The 22,202-nt window shown below is 41.6% G+C and overlaps 1 protein-coding gene across 3 annotated transcripts in view; it reads left to right on the top strand.

The window, feature by feature from the left end:
- The window catches only part of WDFY4 (WDFY family member 4), a 358,549-nt gene that overhangs the window by 63,668 nt on the left and 272,679 nt on the right, over positions 1-22,202 (top strand). For all 3 annotated transcript variants that reach the window (XM_060191378.1, XM_060191396.1, XM_060191389.1), the window contains exons 10-12: positions 6,027-6,131; positions 11,109-11,299; positions 20,791-21,365. In XM_060191378.1, coding sequence (XP_060047361.1) covers positions 6,027-6,131; positions 11,109-11,299; positions 20,791-21,365 — 871 coding nt within the window. The remainder of the gene's footprint in view (positions 1-6,026; positions 6,132-11,108; positions 11,300-20,790; positions 21,366-22,202) is intronic.

The raw sequence follows: 22,202 nt of genomic DNA on the forward strand, positions 1-22,202 counted from the left end.
TGGTAGGAGTTCAGGCTTCTGTAATTACTTCTCTCCTGGACATGGGCACCTGCAGGTTGATTCATACTCTATCCTTTTTCTGTCTTTTCCTAGTGGGGTATGGCTCTGGAAAGGTGATGTTCTGGGACACATTGGTGAGGTTGTCTGCTCATGAGTTAAGGATGAAATCATAGTAGCATCTGTAACTTGGTGTCTGAAAGGCAGGATAAAATGTATAATAAATAGGAACCAGAAAATAGGGATAGAACAGGTAAGAACAGGGATTTTTAGGGTGGAGAGAAGCTAGGAATTTATTTTAAGTATGTTCCTATGGGTCCATGATTTTTGTGTTTTTTTTTTTTTTGCCTGTGCTTGATAGTTTACATGGAGGTGAGCTAAAATTATTGTTTAAGAAGATGTAGTAGTCAGAGTTGAGAACAGAACTAGAAAGGTTGGTCAGAGTACAGAGTAGCCCCCAAACTTGAAGAATATATGTAAATACAATTATCTATTTATCACATCAATCTCTGAACTAGGACCCATGTATGTAATAGCAGTTTTCAGCTACCTCCTGCACTGTTATCTGAGTGTGCAGATGAGCACAGAGTAGGGATAACTTAACGGGTCCTCTGTAAAGCAAAAGGAGGGGGACCCAGATGTCTGGGTGTGAGGAACTGCCTAGGGTCATCAGGCACTTTGCTCACTCAGTACTCTCAACCCAATGGTCTCCCATTTATCAGGAGTCAGTCACCGGGACTTCACTGGTTAGTTTGCCCCTTCCAGAGTATTGGTCACATTTCTGTTGTACCTTCCTGGGTTTTATGCACATGACTCTGTGGCAACATCATCTCACCTCTGCCTCAGCCCCTACCCTCTAGACTCTCAAACTCAATAGCATCTGCACCCCAAGGGGCTCAGGATTCTTCTGTGCAAATGAGAAAGTACTCAGGAGTGCTGGCCTGACCCACTGCTTGACCATATTCATCTTATGCATGTACCCTGCTGGGGTCCCTCTGTGAGGTTGTCTGTAACCTTGACCTCTGCTGACATTCCCACAGGAATTAGGGCATGACAACTCCTTCCCAGGTCTTTCCAAGCACCCACTTTCCCCCTACTTTTTTTCCTGCTTCTTTTTTTCTGCTGCACTGATGAGTAGAGCGAAGGGACTCTCTGGATACTGTATATTTCTGAGATTTTGCTTCTGACTCCAGTCAGAAGTCTGCTTCCTGAATCTTCCTGCAGGAAAGAAACTGAGGGCATGAATGAACAATCAGTGAGATCAGACAAGGTGGGGAGCAGACAAGGTGGGGACTGGAATTCCTGCTATATTACTTATGAACTGTGTGATCTGAGCAAGATAAGCCTCCATGAGCCTACTTCCTCCTCTGTTAAGAGTGGGTAAGAATCTCAACATCATCATAGGGGCATAGAAGAGTTAAACGATTCTGAAAGGACCCATTGTTATACCTGTCACATAGTAGGTGCTCAGGAGTGTGAGTTAGCCCTATAAGCTCTGTGCTCCTTCACAGAAGACCAGTTAACATCAATGGGTTTGCTTAGGAACTTTTCAGAGGTCAGGAACTGTTGTATTTAAAATAAAAGAGACTCGGCTGTGTCATAGCTGGGAGTGGGTTTAAACAATCAAAGTTTTAGTATGGTGGTACAGAAGTATGGAATGTAATCTATTAGGTAACACAAAATAAGAAATTACAGTCAGGGGTAAATAAACTAGTCTCATAAGTCCATGAATTAGTTACCAAAAGTTCAGCCCTGCAAGATAAACAGTTATCAGCAGAGGTATAGGTTACTCATACGGTTGTAGAGGAGTCTTAGAGTTTACTGGCTAGCAGAGTCACACGTGTTCAGTTCCCATGAGAGGCAGCCATGACAGGCACCTCGAGTACCCTCAGATGAGATCCAACTGATCAGGAGAAGAAGCAGAGACCAAAAGGTCTGGACTTCCGGCTGGCTGTGCTTAAGTCCGTTCGATCTACCCACAATCCTTGTGCATTTGTGCAGATGATGGTATGCTCTGTTGCCAGGCTGACATCAGCCATGTTCTGTGTCCAGCTTCCTATCACCAGCTGGTATACTGCATCACAACAACCCATATCCTCCTTGGAGTGTTTGCAAATAGAGACCGGGAATGAAGTGCTCTATCTGAACTCTGGGTCATTGGTCTGGGCCTTAAGGATGCTTTGTAATGTGCTTCTTTTAATTGCTCTTTGCACCATCTTTTAGCTTAATGTTTCTGTGTTATATTAGCTTTGTGTTGCTTTTTAGCAACCTAGTACTGAATTTGCTTTAAAATCCAATCCTAAACTTCAGATCATCCTTAGGAGAATTTGTTTCTTTTTTTGGTGAGATGACATAGTCTTATTTCCTTCCTTCCTTCCTTCCTTCCTTCCTTCCTTCCTTCCTTCCTTCCTTCCTTCCTTCCTTCCTTCCTTCTTTCCTTCCAGGGTTGTTGTTGGGGCTCGGTACTTGCACTATGAATCCACTGCTCCTGGAGGCCATTTTTCCCATTTTGTTGCCTTTGTTGTTGTTCGTGTTATTGTTGCCGTTGCTATTGTTGTTGGATAGGACAGAGAGAAATTGAGAGAGGAAGGGAAGACAGAGAGGGTGAGAAAAAGATAGACACCCGTAGACCTGCTTCACCACCTGTGAAGCGGCCCCCCTGCAGGTGGGGAGCTGGGGGCTCAAACCAGGATTCTTGTGCTTCCCATTATGTGCACTTAACTAGGTGTGCTACCACCTGGCCCCTGATACAGTTTTATTTTTTATTATTAATTGTCTCTTGTTATTTCTTTTTAAAATAAACATTATTTTTTTAAATTTTAATTTTTAATCTTTATTTATTTGCTGGATAGAAACAGTCAGAAACCGAGAGAGAAGGGGGTAATACAGAGGAAGAGAGGCAGAGAGACACCTGCAGACCTGCTTTACCATTTGTGAAGCTTTCACCCTGCAGGTGGGGACCAGGGGCTTGAACCTGGGTCCTTGTGGACTGTAACATGTGCACTCAACCAGGTGTGCCACTACCCGGCCCCTATCTCTTGTTATTTCTTTTAAAAAATATTTATTTATTTATTCCCTTTTGTTGCCCTTGTTTTATTGTTGTAGTTATTATTGTTGTTATTGATGTCGGTGTTCTTGGATAGGACAGAGAGAAATGGAGAGAGCAGGGGAAGAGAAAGATAGATACCTGCAGACCTGCTTCATCGCCTGAGAAGTGACACCCCTGCATGTGGGGAGCGGGGGGCTAGAAGCGGGATCCTTATACAGGTCCTTGCACTTTGCGCCACGTGCACCTAACCAGCTGTGCTACCGCCCAACTCCCTGTTGTTATTTCTTAGAGACCTGTATTCTGGTTAATATTCTCTAATTATACTCAGTTGTTCATTTGCCAAGTATGTACTGAGTTTCTCATTTATGTGCTGTACTTTTCTGACATCAGAGCATCATTTGGGAACTTGTTAGAAATACAAATTATATCTGTCAATGTTTCCTTTTTATAAATAAAAAATTAAAAAAAAACAAGAATAAAAAATCCCTGTGAAAGAAAAAAAAGAAATACAAATTATAGGGCCTCATGCTGGATGTCCTATATCAGAAACTCTAGGTCTGGTAAGCATTTTCTGGGTTTTAACAAGTCATCCAGGGGATCTGGATGTGCTCAGAGTTACAGGACCATTGCTGTGAGGGGTCTGTTTCATATGAATTAGAATGCACACACCCATATAGTGGAGGCATTATATTCATACTTTTTTTTTACTATTTATTTATTTATTACTGTTTGTTGTTTTATTGTTGTAGTTATTATTGTTGTTATTGATGTCGTTGTTGTTGGATAGGACACAGAGTAATGGAGAGAGACAGAGAGAGAAAGATAGACACCTGCAAACCTGCTTCACTGCTTGTCAAGGCATGCCCCTGCAAGTGGGGAGCCGGGGGCTCGAACCAGCATCCTTAGGATCATTCCTTGCACTTTGCACCACCTGCACTTAACTAGCTGTGCTACCGCTGGACTCCCCATACTTTCTTTTTTATATAATTTTTATTTATAAAAAGGAAACACTGACAAAAACAATAGGATAAGAGGGGTACAACTCCACACAATTCCCACCACCAGAACTCCATATCCCATCCTCTCCCCTGATAGCTTTCCTATTCTTTAACACTCTGGGAATATGGACCCAAGGTCATTGTGGGATGCAGAAAGTGGAAGGTCTGGCTTCTGTAATCAATTCCTCGCTGAACGTGGGCATTAACAGGTCGATCCATACTCCCATGGACCAAGGGATATTATGAGGTGCAAAAGGTGGAAGGTCTGGCTTCTGTCATTGTTTCCCTACTGAACATGGGCGTTGACAGGTTGATCCATACTCCCAGCCTGTCTCTCTCTTTCTCTGGTGGGGCAGAGTTCTGGGGAAGCGGGGCTCCAGGACATATTGGTGGGGTTGTCTGTCCAGGGAAGTCTGGTCAGCATCATGCTTGCATCTGGAACCTGGTGGTTGACAAGAGAGTTAACATACAAAGCCAAACAAATTGTTGACTAATAATGAACCTACAGGCTGAAATAATGCAGATGAAGATTTGGGGGTCTCTGTTTTGTAGATAGTTAGTAGGCATATTTTAGTTATATCCCAAAGGGCCCATGACTATATTAGTGTTTTTTTTGGTTGTTTTTTTTTTTTCCTGAGTCTGAAATCTGATATGCAGGTGGATCCAAGTTATTGTCTGGGGAGATGATGTTATGACTGGAAAAAGGACCAGAAAGATGGATCAGGGAAGAGAATGGGAAAGGTGTATAAATGTTGCTGACTGTATACCCCATCAATTTAATGTGATCTGGGGCCCATATTCAGCTTAAGAGCCTATGTGACCTCTGCATCCCTATAGATCTGGGCTCACATTCTGTGGTCATGAGTAGGAACGGTCCAAGCTACCCCAATATCAGGACCCAATTTCCTCAGGTGTAGCATAGAATATGTTGTCCAGCCTCCCTTCAGAGGATGGAATATTCTCTACCGTTGTTGATCCAAGTTGAGGGCAAGGTCCTATGAGGGCCCACAAAGGGGTCTATTGTGTTGTTCCTTATAGAGATGACTAGTAACAATGGAGAGAGGGATTTATTTGAGGTCTAGGCCCATCTTGTATTCATACTTTCTTAAGAGACGAGGAAACTCGTTAACCCACCCAGTAACTTAGTATTTAAATAAGTGGGGTAGCAGGAGAAAGGTAAAGTCAAAGAGTTTCATCCTTCAGTTTTTTTGTGTTCAGGGTCTCTTATTGCTGTAGTTTATATCTGTTTCCAAATGACCTGTATTTCTTTGGAAGACAGCTATGGGATGGCTCACTCATGTTTACAATATAAAGAATTGAAACATACTTTTGTGGGAAAAAACAGTAGTCAGACTATTGCTAAGATGTTTTGAAAACTATATTATCTTTTGAGGAGAAGGGGCAAAACTGTGGTGATGAGTGCAAGTGTGGAACTATATTCCTGTAATCATATGATCTTGTAAATCCTTCTTCAGTCACTAATAAAATAAATTATAGGGTTGGATGGTGGCACGCCTGGTTGAGCACAAATGTTACAATGTGCAGGGACTCAGGCTCGAGCTCCCATCCCCACCTGCAGGGGGAAAGCTTTGCAAGTGGTGAAGCATTGCTGCAGGTGTCTCTCTTTCTCTCTCCCTATCTCTCCTTTCCCTCTCAATTTCTGGCTGCCTCTATCTAATAAATACATAAATAAAGATAAATAAAAAAATAAAAAAAATTATAGGGGGTTGGGTGATGGTGTTACCATTTACAAAGATCTGAATTCTTGGCCCTGGTTCCTACTTGCAGGTGGAAAGCTTCACAGGTGGTGAAGCAATGTTACTGATGTATCTCTCCTTCCCTCTTTATCTCCTCCTTCCCTCAATTTCTGTCTCTACCCAATAAATAAACAAACAAAATATATTAAAATAAATAAAAATAAAAATAATGGAATCAGATTTGGGGTCACATCATGCATACTTAAAATGTTATTGCTTTGGCAGGAAATAAAGAGTACACTGCTAGCCTTCAGGACCGAGAAAGAGAACTGACCTGTGTGATGCTGAGAACTGTGAACACACTTCTGAAAGGCTCAGTCCGGAACGCTGGTAAGGATGGTGCCAAATTTCTGTTACTGTTTGGTTAAACACTACTGTTTCCTCGTTTTATGTGTCTATGTTCAAAGGTTCCATCAGAAATAAGTAACACTAATGTTATGTCTCAAGTACATTTGGTTGCTGATTAATGTTCAGTTAATGTCAGTAAATTGGCAGATGCCTTAGTTGACACTTTTTGCTTTTAATGTTTCTAACCCCACCAGTGTGTCCTGGAGCTCTGATTCCCCAAAACCCTGCCCCACTAGGGAAAGAGAGAGACAGGCTAAGAGTATGGATCGAACTGTCAACACCCATGTTCAGCAGGGAAGCAATTACAGAAGCTAGACCTTTTACCTTCTACATTCCACAATGACCTTGGGTCCATACTCCCAGAGTGTTAAAGATTAGGAAAGCTATCAGGGGAGGGGAGGGGATATGGAATTCTGGTGGTGGGAATTGTGTGGAGTTGTACCCCTCTTATCCTATGGTTTTGTCAGTGTCTCCTTTTTTTTTTTTAAATTTATTTATTCCCTTTTTTTTGCCCTTGTTATTATTGTTGTAGTTATTGTTGTTGATGATGTCATTGTTGGATAGGACAGAGAGAAATGAAGAGAGGGGGAGAGAAAGATGGACACCTGCAGACCTGCTTCACCACTTGTGAAGCGACTCCCCTGCAGGTGGGGAGCCGGGGGCTCGAACCAGGATACTTATGCTGGTCCTTAAGCTTGGCGCCACCTGCGCTTAACCCGCTGTGCTCCCCCTGACTCCCCAGTGTTTCCTTTTTATAAATAAAATGTTAAAAAAAGAAGTAAAGAGACAGTCTAAATTCATTAGCCATAGAGTTTTATCCCCCTTAATTGAAATCTAATAATAATCTGCTGCACTGATTTTATTGATGCCTGTTTTTTTTTAATCTACATCTATATTATAAAATATAGGCAAAACTAGTCATTCTTAAGAGACTTCCTTTGATGCACTCCAGCTCGTGATGGCCTTTTCTTCTTTCTGGCACAGGGGCCTCAAACATGTATGATTTCACTACATCTACAATGATTTCTCACTCATTTCTTTTTCTTTTCCTCTAGGGCTATCACTGGGGCTTAGAGCATGCATTATGAATCCAATGCTTCTGGCAGCCACCCCCCCATTTTATTGGAGAGGGCAGAGAGAAATTGAGAGAAGATAGAGAGGGAGAGAGAAAGATAAATACCTGCAGACCTGATTCACTAATTGTGAATTTCCCCCCTACAGGTGGGGAACTGGGAACTTGGACCCTGATTCTTGAAGGGTCCTTGCACTTAGTACTATGTGCACTTAATTGAGTGTGTCAGCATCTGATCTCCTTCACTTTAATTCAGATAGAAGGATGGATACCATAGTTTTTTTTTTTTAATTTCTTTATTAGGTAATTAATGTTTTACATTCGACAGTAAATACAATAGTTTGTACATGCATAACATTTCCCAGTTTTCCATATAACAATACAACCCCCGCTACGTCCTCTGCTATCCTTCTTGGATCTATATTCTCCCCACCCACCCACCCCAGAGTCTTTTACTTTGGTGCAATACGCCAGTGATGGATACCATAGATTTAGAGACTCTCTTGATGCTGTAATACTCCTGTGTCTGACATAGGGAACTTCTTCTGACCCCTGAGAAAATCTTATTAAATTTATCTATCCATTAAGAATTTTTAGTTATTGTATAAGGCCATGTTTTAAAAATATGTACAAAGTATATACACATCTATTATACTATAAAGCAGAGGTACTCTCAGAATGACATCAGTTATTTCAGTGATTTCTGGCATCTTTATCTCTGGCCCTTACAATATAGCAGATATAAATGTTAATTTCATTCATAGGAGGAGAACTCTAATCTCAAGGCCAGAAAAGATTTCCTGGGAGTGCTTGCTAATATCTCCCTTGGCTCATTCCAAGAGATTTAATTAGTAATGGGTCAAAGTCAAGCTCAGTAATCTTTTCAACAGCTTCCAAGGTTATTTTCATACAGGGGACACTAGATCCACAAGTGGAGAAATCTTGCTTTTAGGTGTTAACCAGCTGAGATACATATCAGGAAACTTGAAAGATTCAGTTATTTCTTAGTTTTTATTCTACATTGCTACTCCAGATATCAGTTCCTAGGAAGAAAGTTCCTGTCCTGAGATGTTTCCAAGGGATTAAGCATGTGCTTAACCTAAATTCTGGTTTTCTTATTTTTTTCACTCCCTACTTTCGACTTTTATTTAATAAAGAATTTTGCCAGAGAATTGTGTCTAACATAGAATCAGGGAATTATGTGTAAAGATTTAGTTAGGTAAAATTTGTATTGCTTTGATTTTTTAATCTTTTTTAAAATTAATTATTTAATAATGATTGACAAGATTGTGGAGTAAGATTTCCACCACCAGAGTTCCACATCCTGTCCTCTCCACTGGAAGGTTTTCTATTCTTTATCCCTCTGCGAGTATGGATCTTTATAGGGTGCAGAAGGTGGGAGGTCAGACTTCTATAACTGCTTCTCTGTTGGACATTGGCATTGACAGGTGGATCCATACCTCCAGCCTGTTTATTTATTTATTTATGTAGTTTGTATTTTTGTGTCCTGTCATTCTTCAGTTGTTATGTTTTGAGTACAAGGCACGCTAAACTAAACTCTTTTCACAAAATGCAGTCACAAACCTCAGAAAGTACGATAGCAACTGAAGCAAAGATTGATGCAGTTCAACCAATACCAGTTAGCCAAACACCTCCAGTCTAAGAAAAAAAAAAAAACAATAGTAAAGGAAAAAGACAATCAATAATAAACAATTATGCAAATCAGCTGTCCACTATACATTCTAGAGATAGCAAGAGTAGAAAGGAAAGGAGAAAAGAGAGACAGAGAGAGAGAGAGAGAGTCCACTCTGAGTCAGATTTATTCCACAAAATAATTCACAAAATGAGTGCCAGTGAATTCAGAAAGCAAAAGAAGGAAGAAGAAGGGGAAGAAAAAGCAGTGAAAGGAAAGAGTTTTTGTTTGTTTGTTTTTTTAATTAGCTAGGAGGAGAGAAAAAGGAGGGTGGAGGAAAGAGGGAGAGAGAAACAAGTTATTCCCACAATGGATAGCACACCCAGTCACCTATCAGTGGAAAAATAAACTAACAGTTAATTTTCGTCAACCTGAGGAGGAAGGAAAAGAGACATGCATATATAATAAAAGTAATAATAAAATAAAAGAATAAAAAACCCTAAAAGTCTGTCTGCAGCATGGATGGCTCCAGATTGTCTACACACAGCCTGGCCCCCTTCCTAAACAAATCAAAGAGAACTAATTATAAGAAGTATCAAACAAACAAATAACAACAACAACAAAACTCCAGGTAGTCTTTCCCAGGCAGGGCTAAGGCCCTGATTGGTCAGGTATTTTGTCACTCAAATAGGGCTCCAGCCCCCTTCAAAAAGAAAAAGAAAAAAAAAAGGCTTGGAATGACACTCCTGCTGGACCAGGAATCTTGGTAAAGAAAGTAGCTCCACAGAAAGCCTGCTAGGAGCAGCTGGCCAGCCTGTGGGGGCTGGTTTTGGGGTGAGGGGCAAGGGTGAGTTCAGAAATAGTCAAGCCAAGGATTTTCCTTTCCTTTGTCCTTTTGGCCTCTGTTTGCCAACCCAAGAGTGGGTTATAGGACTCTTTTTTTGGTGTCATCCTGACCACCCCTTACTCTCCCTTACCACTGATGGTCAGAAATCCTTCCTTCTCCCAAGAATCCCAGGTTGAAAGTTGCTTTTTTCCGGAGCTCAAACCAGGTGTTATCTCCAAGTCGCCATCTTGGCTCCACCCCCCTCCAGCCTGTTTCTGTCTTTCCCTGGTGGGGTAGTCCTCTGGGAAGGTGGGGTTCCAGAAGTCATTGGTGAAGTCATCTGCCCAGGGAAGTCAGATTAGTGTCATGGTAACATCTGCAACCTAGTGGCTGAAAAGCATTAAGATATAAAGCAGAACATTTTTTTTTAGTAATCAGGAACCTAAAGGTAGCAATATAGCAGATGAGATTTGGGGTCTTCATGTTAGAAGAAGCCAGGAATTCTACTTTAGGTATATCCCCAGGGGCTCATCACTTTACTAATTTTTGTCTAAGCCCAATAGCTAACATGTACTAAAAGTACTATCTGGGAAGGTGGTAACAGAGTTGGGTATAGGACTAGGAAACTGGATCAGGGCAGAAAGTAACTCCAAAATATGGGAAAAGTATATGAATACTGCTAATTGTATACTCCATCGATGACCTAATACCCATGTCTGTCTATACTTAAGCACAGGAGCCTGTGCAACCCCTGCATCCCTGTCAGTCTGAACCCACATCCCATGGTCATAGTTCCTACACTCTAGTCTGTAAAAATATAATTATGTAAAATTTGTATTGCTTTGATTTTTTAAAAAAAAAATTTTAAAAATAGAATTTTTACTCCTTTAAGAAAACCTACATAAGGAAGAGAGAGAAAAAAACAAAACAAAACAAAACAAAATAAACAAACAAACAAAAAACAGCCTTCTAGCAGTTATGTTTTTAATTCTCAGCACTAGTTGCTCTTTTTTCCTTCTCATTTAAATAATGGGCATGGATTTTGGAAAAAATAATTACTCTTTAATTCATTTGTTTAGCCAGAGACCTGCTTAGCTTTGGCATATGGTGGTACTGGGGATTGAACCTAGAACCTTTGGTACCTCAGACATTAAAGTCTATTGTGCTACTACTGGTTCTCTCTCTCTCTCTCTCTCTCTCTCTCTCTCTATCTCTCTCTCTCTCCCTGGCCTGCAAAAGGCTTCTTTCTAATTTACAGAAGAGAAATAGAAACATGGTGAAAAGAGATTTAGAAATTATAAAGCAAAAACCAAGCAAACACACCCTCTCTGCCCCCGGCCCAGTTTCCCTCTTAATTGAAAAGAAGGTGCTAAGGTCTCCATTGCATTGGCTCCATATTGTCTGTCTGTCTATCTGTCTGGTCCCTAGTTGTTCTAAAAGACCATGGCATGGTGCCCTTCATCAAGATCTTTCTGGACAATGAGTGCTACCGGGGACCGTCGCTCAGCATCTTGGAGCACCTCTCAGTCATCAATGCGGAGGAGTATATGAGCACCATCGTGGGTGCTTTGTGCTCATCCACGCAAGGGGAACTGTCGCTGAAACTGGATCTCCTGAAGGTGATTTCAGGTTCTCCTTTGGGATGGGCTTTCCTGTGGACCTATAGCAGGATGTTGCTATTAGATCACACACTTAGGCTCTTAGGTCACTGTGTTGTATATGTAGGGTCCCACCAGTTGCTACCACACATCAATCCTGCATCCTCTGTTACATGACACATTAGAAGTTTCTTTCTTATGTGTGTTCTGATCAGCTAATGAAAGGGGGCTATATTGTTCAGGCGCCAGCCTGCAGACAAAGGAAGAAAGAACTTAGGGGATTGCTCAAGGTACCCATAAACAGGCCTGAAGATGGGAAACATTAACTTTGGTCTGTTTTCTTTGGGAGGAGTCATCTGAATATAAAAGATGGAAAGGATTGAAGCACTCAGATACTTCCCACTAACACTGTGTTTTAAAAATATATTTTATTTTTATTTTTATTGTTAGATAGAGACAGAGAAATTGGGAGGGGGAGATAGAGAGGGAGAGAGACAGAAAGACACCTGCAGCCCTACTTCACTACTCACAAAACCTTCCCTGTGCAGGTGAGGCTTGAACCAGGGGCTTGAACCTGGGTCCTTGAGCACTGTAATGTGTACATTTAACTAGGTGCACCACCACCTACACCAGCCCCCGCTAACACTGTTAACTGTGAAAATGGAACCCAAATGAAGTGTCCATACAATTTTTCTTTTCTTTTTTTAATTATTATTATCTTTATTTATTTATTAGATAGAGACAGCCAGAAATTGAGAGAGAACGGGGTGATAGAGAGAGACAGAGAGACACCTGCAGCCCTACTTCACCACTCGTGAAGCTTTTCCCTTGCAGGTGGGGACCAGGAGCTTGAACCTGGGTCCTTGTGCACTATGATGTGAGTGCTTAATCAGGTGCACCACCACCTGGCCCCCAATTTTTCTCTTAAACTAGACCGGCATTTAGTTAGTATCTACCAATTGCCAGGCCTTCTACAGAGTATTTGGGACATATAGTTGAATGAAATACACCCCATGCCATATGGAGCTCATAGACTAGGGTTAATGATAAATAATTGACAATTTCAGGGCATCCTGTGTACTCTGATAGACACTAAGTGTAGTGTGTCTTCGGAACAGAGAAGTGGGAGGCACCAATGTTGCCTGACTTGTATGAGGAAGGATCACAGAGGAGAGGTCATTGAGGCTGAGAACAGGAAGCAGAGGCACAGGGGGAATGTGTAAGGAGAGAGAAGTAAAACTCTGGTGTCACCTTTGGGTAACATAGAGGAGTGCATGTTTTTGCCTTGTGACATTGTTAGTAATCATCAGATCATCTTAAAATAGTAAAAGATGGTAATAAATATATAGTTTATAAATAAATATGGTAATAAATATATAGACCTTATAGTTTTTTCAGTTTTGTTCCTCTTGCTTTTTTTTAAAAGTTATTTTGTTTTTGTGGATCTATGTCTTAAAATGACACCTCCTTTTGTTTTAGAGTATTTAAAAGAGAAATAATCATAATGGAAAGACCACCGGAAAAGGGACTTGCAGAGTTTCTCATGCCTGTATGCAAAAAACTTTATATCAAACATACTAATGCAAATATTCTTCAGAGAGCTGATATTGGATATATTTTTTTGTCACTATCTCATGTATAAACACTCTCTCATGTTTCATTACCACACTTGATCACTGGTGAATTAAAAATAAGTAAGAAGTTGTTCAGACTTTCCATCAATCTTACTTGGTCATGGCCAGCTCTGTTTGCTCAGTTTATTCTCTCTGTTTTATTTCTCTGCAGTCAATGCCTGGCATTGGTGTCTTCCCATGGTCTAAGTCTGTGGAGATTGGTGTGGACAAAGCATCATGGGAAGTTTATCTAAAGTGATGTTAGGACCATAATCACCATGCATTTCATAGATGAAAACAGTGATTTAAGCAAAAGATCGAAAAGAAAGGAAAAGGAAGAAAGATTAAATGCCTTTTGGCAGCTACTAGTATCCCATGATTATGTGAGGTAAAGATATTGAAAGAGACAAGTAAAGGGGAAGTTGGGGAGAAAGATATCAAGAATTAGTGTCAATTTATAGCTGAAAGGGCCTTAACTTCACTATGACACAGACTTTGTTTTTTGGCAGAGACATGACCAAAGATCATCTAGTACTAAATAGGTGAACTTGAGTTTAAATCTAAGAACCATGGCTTAAAATCTAACGATCATTCCTTTTTTTGTACTATCTGTTCTATTTTTTCTCATGTCTGTGTTTGGCTTTGATTGGAATGAACTTTATATCTTTAACTTTCTATAACTTTATTTCTGGGAGTCAGGTCTTAGGTTTTCTTTTGGGTGGATTTTCTTTTTCTTTTGTCTGTTTCTGGTATTTTGATATTAAAGGTCATAACGAGGCCGTCAGAGAAGAAAGTTAAAATTTTTTTTCTACTTTGCTTGGAAAGTACAAGTTTCCAATCCTATTATGGAAGAGTGCTGTGCTTTGTTCAGGAAAAGTTCATCTTGTTTACTCTAGAGCTCAGAGCACCTTATTGGAGTGTTGGCCCTTGGGTAATAGGACTGAATATCCAGAATTAGCAATATAAAGCCATTATAGTGTTTTACAGATTCAATATCATTTCAGAATCATGCTATCAAGAGAGCGCGTCGGGAATAAACATTGTATAAGCTTATTTAACAAAATAATACCCTGTATTCAATGCTGTCTTCTCCCTGGGTGCCAAGTCACTGCTGGGAAGTCTGGAGGGTGCCTGGAGCTGCCATTGCTCTCCCAGGAACAGGGTTGTGAGCATGTTGCTGCTTCAGTGGGCAGTGGGGAGTGGTAGATCCCAAGAGCCTCTTCCAGACTCATCCAGTGTTGAGTGATGTGAGCAACTAGAGCATGTTTGCTGGAATCTGATGTGGGACCTGCATTTGTTTCTAAATCATTTTGGGAACCCCTTGGAATTTTAAAAACAAAGACTTGAAATGAGTTCTTCTTGACTGGATCTCTCCTTTTAGAATTTGAAAGGAGACTTCCTGAAGCACTCTGCCTACAAAACAGGTCAGATGTAGGATGAAAGGGAAAAGTGCTGGAGTGTGGGGACCTCAAAGGCAGACATTTCTGTTTCCCCTAATGGTTTACCATCTCTAAAGTACATTCATATCCTAGCAGCACCTCACTTTCCTTCCCTGGGAAGGCCTTTGACCAGGAGGAGGAATTTCCTCTAGAAACACATTCAACTGATCATACTCCACCCCCCCCCCCCCAATCTACTAGTCTTTCCATACCCATACAGAAGCACATGTGACTTTATTACCTAATTCTGGCAAATGATAACTGAGTTAAAGAATAATGTAAGCAAATGAATTTCCTCTCCACCGCCAGTGGGACCCTGATTGGGTTATGCACAAATTCAGATTGATTTGCTAATATACATTTAGCTGTTCAACTCTGAGTTTAATAGCATTACCTCACCAGTCTTCCAGCATGACACATGGAAAATTATGAGGAATAACAAATAATAGAATGTGAAATAAATCCTGTTATTCCTAATGTAGTTAGCGCTTTGCTGCAGACATCTATTTTATAGATTCAAGCTAGAGGAATACTAACTCAGAGACGATGACATGGTAACTGAGTTAAGGAGGAGAAAATGTGCTTAACTCTGACCTTTTTTGAAATGTGTCAACCCTAGTCTGATTACTTTGACTTCAGCTGATTAAATTTACTCCCATCCTCAGACTCACAAGCCTAGGTGATGCATTATCATGCAAAGTTGAATGACAGTAATGGAGACCCTCCTTCTAGGTCCCCAGTTCCTAACAAATCATTTCCCAAAGCAGGGCAATATTTATTTCCGTTGATGATAGAAATGTTTCTTTTTAGTTGCTATGAAATTAAGCCTTTGTAATTGGATTTTGGACTCTTTACTTTATGACTCTGCAAATATGAAATTAACCCCATTCCAAGAAATAATAGGACCATCTAAGTTCTAATGAGATTAACCCCATTTTAGATAATGACTCTGAATTTAACAAATCAAGCAAGGCAACAATTAAGGACAGCCCATCCTTCCTCCTCCCCCCTCCCAACAGGAGGAGGGAAGAGCCATTTAGGACTTAGAAAGGACAGATCCCGTGAGAGAGACAGATTATGGGAGACTGTTATTGCTGTTATTGGGTCATACTTTCTCTCTTTTCAATCTCCTCTGGCTGCTGAATGATAGGGATCTTTTGCTACTATTTGGTGTCAAGTTGAACAATTAGAAGGCGATTTTTTTTAGGGAAGTCTTAGTGGCTATTTAGAGCTCAGATGATTGCTAATCATCTGATTTGTTTTGCATTTTAGTCATTCTCCTTTTCTGGCATTTGTTTTGTCATGTCACACGTGATAGAAGAGGTTCATTCATTCTCCCACCTTACACAATCTCAGTCACAATCTCTTGGTGGTTTTAGAGGTCATTGAAAGCATTTATGGTCTTAAAGTCTTAGAGATAAAGACCTCCCAGTGTTTTGGGTGACTCCTTTACTTTCCATGGCACAAGTCATGTAACCAGACCAGGTTTAAACAGCACATGAAGGCCTTGGCACACACCAGTATGCAGTTTTCATGGGAATTTTCACTTTGCCAAGACTGCCACATGGATATCAAGGTTAAAGGGCATTGCCATCTTGCTCAAAGAAAGACTATTCTGTACAACAGTGAATTGCTTACACAAGGAAGACACAGATGGGGTTCAGTGCACTTTTACCATGTGCAAAAACCCTGAAGCTTCACAGTTAGTGAAACAATGCTGCAGATGTCTCTTTTTCTCTGCCTCTTCACCTCCTTTTTCATTTCCTTCCCCCCCTTTTTTTATTGTTGTAGTTATTGTTGTTGTTGGATAGGACAGAGAGAAGTGGAGAGAGGAGGGGAAGACAGAGAGGGGAAGAGAAAGATAGACGCCTGCAGACTTGCTTTACCGCTTGTGAAGCGACTCCCCTGCAGGTGGGGAGCCGGGGGCTCGAATCGAACTGGTATCCGTATGCCAGTTCTTGCGTTTGCGTCACCTGTGTTTAACCCACTGTGCTACTGCCCAACTCCCCCATTTTCATTTCTATCCTATTGAATAAAAGAAGAAAAGAAGCTGCTGTCATTGGTGGATTTGTGGTGGCAATTAAAAAAAAAAAGAAATATGTAGACTCATCTTATATGTCTGTAGCCTCTTTGATTCCCAGAGTGCCCATGGTGATGATATCCATGCAGAGAAAGGCCTTACCTTTCTAGAAAGCTGTTCCATTATGAGACTCACATTCAGTGGACATTATCATTCTGGAGAATTTGCTCTAACAGCCTGTATGTTTCTCTTTAAACATGTCTATACATGTCATAATTTTTCTGGTTTTGAGCCAAATGTATAGTTGGGCTGTATCTTCAACCAGGTTTGTCTCCAGGAAGAAGAGAGAGTAGTTGTCTTTTTTTTTTTTTTTTTTGCCTCCAGGGTTATTGCTGAGGCTCTGTGCCTGCACTTTGAATCCACTGCTCCTGGAGGCTATTTGTTGTTGTTGTCATTGCTGTCAGATAGGACAGAGAAATTGAGAAAAGACAACAAGAAGTCAGAGAGAGGGAAAGATAGAGACCTACAGACCTTCTTCACCGCTTGTGGAGTGAGCCCCCTGCAGGTGGGGAGCTGAGACTTGAAGCCAGGTCCTTGTGCTTAATCCTCTGTGCTACCTTCCTAATCCTTAGTGATTCACCTTTTGCCTCATTTTTCTGGCAGTCTTGGAAGATCATTTCCCTGAAGTCTGTCCATGACTCTGATTTGATATCCTTTTAGTAGTTGACCCTGCTGATAAGTTTCTTCCAGTTTCTCCACAGTCATTCCCCAGAGCCTTCAGGGGTAATCATTGATCTAACTTGCTTAAGTCATGCATTTTCTTTTTATAACCAGGAAAAGATCAATTGACCCATATTAGTAAGGACATTTTTTTTCTGCATCTCTCTTTATTATTATTGTGCATTTTGGACTTAATTGTGGACTTTGGCCTTTGATAGAGTCTCTTGTTTATCTTTGTTGTTATTGCCTCTGGGGTTATTACCAGGGCTTGATGCCTGCATGATGAATCCATTACTCTAGATGGCCTTTTTCCCCCACTTTCTTTTTTGGATAGAGACAGAGAAAGTGAGAGAGAAGCAGGAGTTAGGGAGAGAGCACTGTTTCTCTGCTTGGGAAATTTACCCCCCCGCCCCCCCCCCCCCACAGGTGGGAACTAGGAGCTTGAACCTGAGTCCTTGCATAGTAAAATGCATTCCACAATCCCTATTTATTTATTTATTTATTTATTTATTTATTTTTTTACTTCTGGGAATATCTTGGATGTGGGGGCAAGGAGTTTTAATCAGTTTCCTGATCATCAGTTTTCTTTTCTTTTTTTTAATATTTATTTTATTTATTTATTCCCTTTTGTTGCCCTTTTTTTTAATTGTTGTAGTTATTATTGTTGTCGTTGTTGGATAGGACAGAGAGAAATGGACAGAGGAGGGGAAGACAGAGAGGAGGAGAGAAAGATAGACACCTGCAGACCTGCTTCACCACCTGTGAAGCGACTCCCCTGCAAGTGGGGAGCCGGGGTTCGAACCAGGATCCTTATGCCGGTCCTTGTGCTTTGCGCCACCTGCGCTTAACCCGCTGCACTACAGCCCGACTCCCGATCATCAGTTTTCTTATGTTTGAATGAGTCCTCACATCTGTGCATTTAGTCCTAACTCATTTTGTGCTCTTTCAAACCCAAGTGTGGGGTTGAGCACTTGCCAAGCTATTCAGGCTTCTTGTAGTGCAATATAATAGTGGGTGACAAGAACTCAGGTGTTAGGAACACGCTTTCCCCCCATATAGATAGATAAAATAGATACTTGTGTTAAGACCATCACATTTTAGGGTAGGGTAATTCTGTCTACCAAACAGGAAGTTTCATTTTTGTTTTCCCTAAATCAGTTCATTACAAGGACCCTAGAACTGACTCGAAATACTGCCTGCCCAGCGTTACATAGATCATTAAATATCTAGGGTTCAGGAAACAAGCACAAGATATCTATACCTTGGAGTTCAGTGAATGTTTTGTGAATACAATACAAAAAACTGTGGCTAGGAGGTGGCACACCTGGTTAAGTGTACACATTACAGTGCACAAGGTCCCAGGTTTGAGCCCCTGCTTCACCACTTGTGACGCAGGGCTTCAGGTGTCTCTCTCCCTCTCTATCTCTCCCTCCCCTCTCAATTCCTCTCTGTCTCTATCCAATAATAAATACATATTTATTAAAATTTAAAAACCTAGAAACTTTAATAGTTATTTAAAATTATCCATACATTCTTCACTTTGAAGCATGAAGCTTTAGTGCAACAGAATGCACTTAACTGTAGTCTTTCCCTACTACCAAAGCATTTATTGGATATATGTAGTACTTAAAAAAATAAAGTGACTGCAGGAGGGCAGTGCCTGCTCCATTTGGGTTTAGAACAATCAGGATTTATTACATGGCGGTATATTTTAGGTACAGCAAGACAGGCAATTATCTGCAGGGGTCTAGGTTACTTATATGGCTGTTGAGGAGAGTCTTTGAGTTTACCAGCTAGCTCAGTTACATGTGTTCAGTTCCCAGGAGAAGCAGCCATGGTGGGCACCGGGAGCACACAGGAAAGCAGGGAGCCAGGAGAGCGGAGTGCAGGAACAGAGAGCAGGAACAGTGTGCAGAAACAGAGAGAGCCTCTTCTTCCTTGGCACGCATTTAAGTTCTGTCCTGATGTCATCCTGACATCAGCCATATGCTAATTACATCACAACACATATGTATGTAGTGTACTGTGTACCGAGCTCAATGAACGGTGTATTATACTCAGTAAATTATTTTAGAGGGCAATAGAAATTTGCATGTTAGGCTCAGAGATTATGTACCTGGGAACACACCTTATCATGCATGAGGTGCCTGGATCAAGAGCTTGGAGTCACATTGAAACACCTTCCATGGCACCAGGGGAAGTGTCAGGAATGGTGGAATGGTTCTGTGGTTTCTCTCTTCTGTCTCTCTATCTAAATTTAAAAGCACAGTGGAGTCATCATACATATGAGATTTCAGCAGGGCAGAAAAAGAAAAGAAATGAAAAAAGTCTGATTGTCCAGTAAAAGTTTCAACTATCTAGAGAAGGTAGATTCTACTCACATTGTTATAAATTGCATGAGCTTCATGCATGATCTCTTCTAAGTGTTATACATATGTGTTCCCTTCCATTAAATATTTCTTTTCTCTGTCTTGATATACTCATATATTAGAGAGGAGAGAGAGAAAGAGACATAGGGTAGGGAGAACAGGAAAGACACCATAGCACAGAAGCTTCCTACAGTGGTGTGATGGGACCCAGGCTCAGACCTGGATTGTGCCAGATTTTAAATAGTTTCATTTTACTATAATTTTCGAGAAATTAAGTACTTTCTCAGAAAAGTAGAGGGATACTAAGTAAGCTGCTTTATAAAGATTTAACTGTGAGTCTCCTTTGCAGCATAAGTGAGGGGTTATATCATTCATTTATCAAACATTTGTTAAGTGCTATTTCATAACAGTGAGGATGCTGAATTTCTTGGAGCTTTAGGATAGTGGAGGGCTGAGAAAAGTCTTTATTTTATTTTAATTTTAATTATATATATTTCTCCAGGGTTATTGCTGGGGCTTGGTGCCTGTACTATGCACCCACAGATCCCATTGGCCATTTTCTCCCCATTTTTATTGGATAGGACAGAGAGAAATTGAGAGGGGAGGGGAGATTGAGAGGGAGAGAGAAAGATAGACAGACACTTGCAGACCTGCTTCACCACTTGTGAAGATTCCCCTCCCCCCCTTGCAGGTGGGGAGCCAGGGGCTCGAACTGGGATCCTTACATGGGTCCTTGCACTTTGTAATATGTGAGCTTAACCCAGTGTGCCACCACCCAGCCCCTGAGAAAATTCTTATGTTACTCCAATATGGTGTGTTCAGTGTCTCGATAGGGGTGTTAGAAGGAGGCCGTGTGAACATCCAACCAGGTGAGAATAAGGTAGGGGCCAGAGAATGCTTTCTGGAGGGCCATGAGTTTAAATCAAAACAAAAGAGCAAATCAGTCCTGTGAAAAGGCATGGACTTTTAAGAGCAGTCATTTTAGAAATGGCGGTAGGAGGCAACCTGAGATTCATATTAAAAGGAACCACACTGAGATCCCAAAGTTTCTGTCTCACCTTTCAGGTAGCTCACTATTTCTGTGGTGTTGAGTGGAGATGTGCATGTAGTAGCTCAGACTAAAGGTCTGCTTCTTTTTTTCTTTTCCTACTTTCTTGAGGGGTTAATGGTTTATATTATAGTGTAGTTACTGACACATAGGTACAACAACCTTTCATTTCCTCATGATAGATGTGGGTAACATACTCCTCCAGCCTAAGTCCTTTTCCATCATCATGCACCATGATCCCAGTGCTCCTCCATCCCGTCCCTTTCCCAACTTTTCTCATTTCTTATTTTGTTGCTGTTTCAGTCTCTGCTTCGGATCCTGGAGAGCCCTAAGGGCCGTGCTGCTTTTAGATTGTCCAGTGGGTTCAATGGACTATTGTCCCTACTTTCAGACCTAGAAGGCTCTCTCCAGGAGCCACCACTGCAGACATGGGAAGTGGTGACCCCCAGCCAGACTCTAGACCTGATCCTGCATACCTTCTGTGCCATGTCTGCAGCACTGAACCTGGACCTTGTCAACAGTGACTTCTTCAGGAGACATGGGCTCTATGAGAAGCTGGCTGAGGACCTCTGCTTGCTGGGCTGCTTTGGAGCCCCAGAGGAAGAGGGTGCCCCTATGCACTCCTGGACTGATGTAAAGGCCAGACCACTGACTGATTTTCTGAGTGCAGCCTTTTCCTCTAGCTCTCCACTCCCATCTAAGATAAAGAGCTGCCTCCGGATCCTAAGCTTTCTGGACTGCATTGTCAGAGGTACCCTCCACCTGGACCTGAATGAGTCCTTGAAGGTTGGGCAGGAGACTGTCATGGATGCCCAGAAGGGAGAAGCCAGCAGTGATCCTGAAGGCAACTTCAAGCAGTGGCCAGACATGGAAGAGAGGTAAGAGCTTTGCTGCCATCTGTCTCTTTCTCCCATCTCCTTCCCAGACTTCCTGTGCATGTACAATAGGTAGGAAGTCCTAGGTTGCATGTTTCCTGTGCAGAAATGACTCATGATTTTCCTTTAAGTCAAGCTGACTTTTGACTTCAAGCTCCCCTAGCTTGGGAGGTGGCACGAAACCAATTTGTTGCATCAAACAAGAATTTAGGTGGCTTACACAGTCTGGGAAACCAAGGACAGGATTCTGCTAATAGGCTCACTTTTTATCTCTGGCATCTCTGATGCTCCTGAGCGCCTTGTGTTTGTGCTGAGGGTTCTTGGTGTGTCAGCAACCTTTGTTGTCGGGAACTTGTGTCTCCTGCATGCCCCCTCCCCAGGCACTTGGAGTGGGTGGGATGAGTTCCTTTCCCATACAGGGCACAGGCCACATTCTCCTCCCAGTCATGGGACACTTCCTGTTTTTTCCTGCTGCTTTCACTTCCTCTAACTAGGACTCTCTCAACTCTTAACTGCCACAGGCCTGTTTTCTCCATGAGCTCAGACTTTTGTAACTCCTTTTTCACTTTCCCTCCCTGTAATAGAGCACTTACCCCCTCCATCTCCCGACCCTTCCTGATCCTTGTGGTGGGAAGGGGAAATGAAAGAAAGGTACACACTTTCTCTGGAGTGGCAGTGACAAAACACAAGTTGGTATTGCACTCAGCTGTGCTGCCAGCCTCTTCATGTCCTATTGTTTTTATCACCACAGGATACCCTTCTCAAAGACACTGCACATTTTTATTCAGAAAGCCCTGTTGGGGGGGTGGGGTTCATGGCCAAGGGGTTGGATAGCAAATC

This window comes from Erinaceus europaeus, chromosome 1 (assembly GCF_950295315.1).
Source record: "Erinaceus europaeus chromosome 1, mEriEur2.1, whole genome shotgun sequence".
Lineage (NCBI taxonomy): Eukaryota > Metazoa > Chordata > Mammalia > Eulipotyphla > Erinaceidae > Erinaceus > Erinaceus europaeus.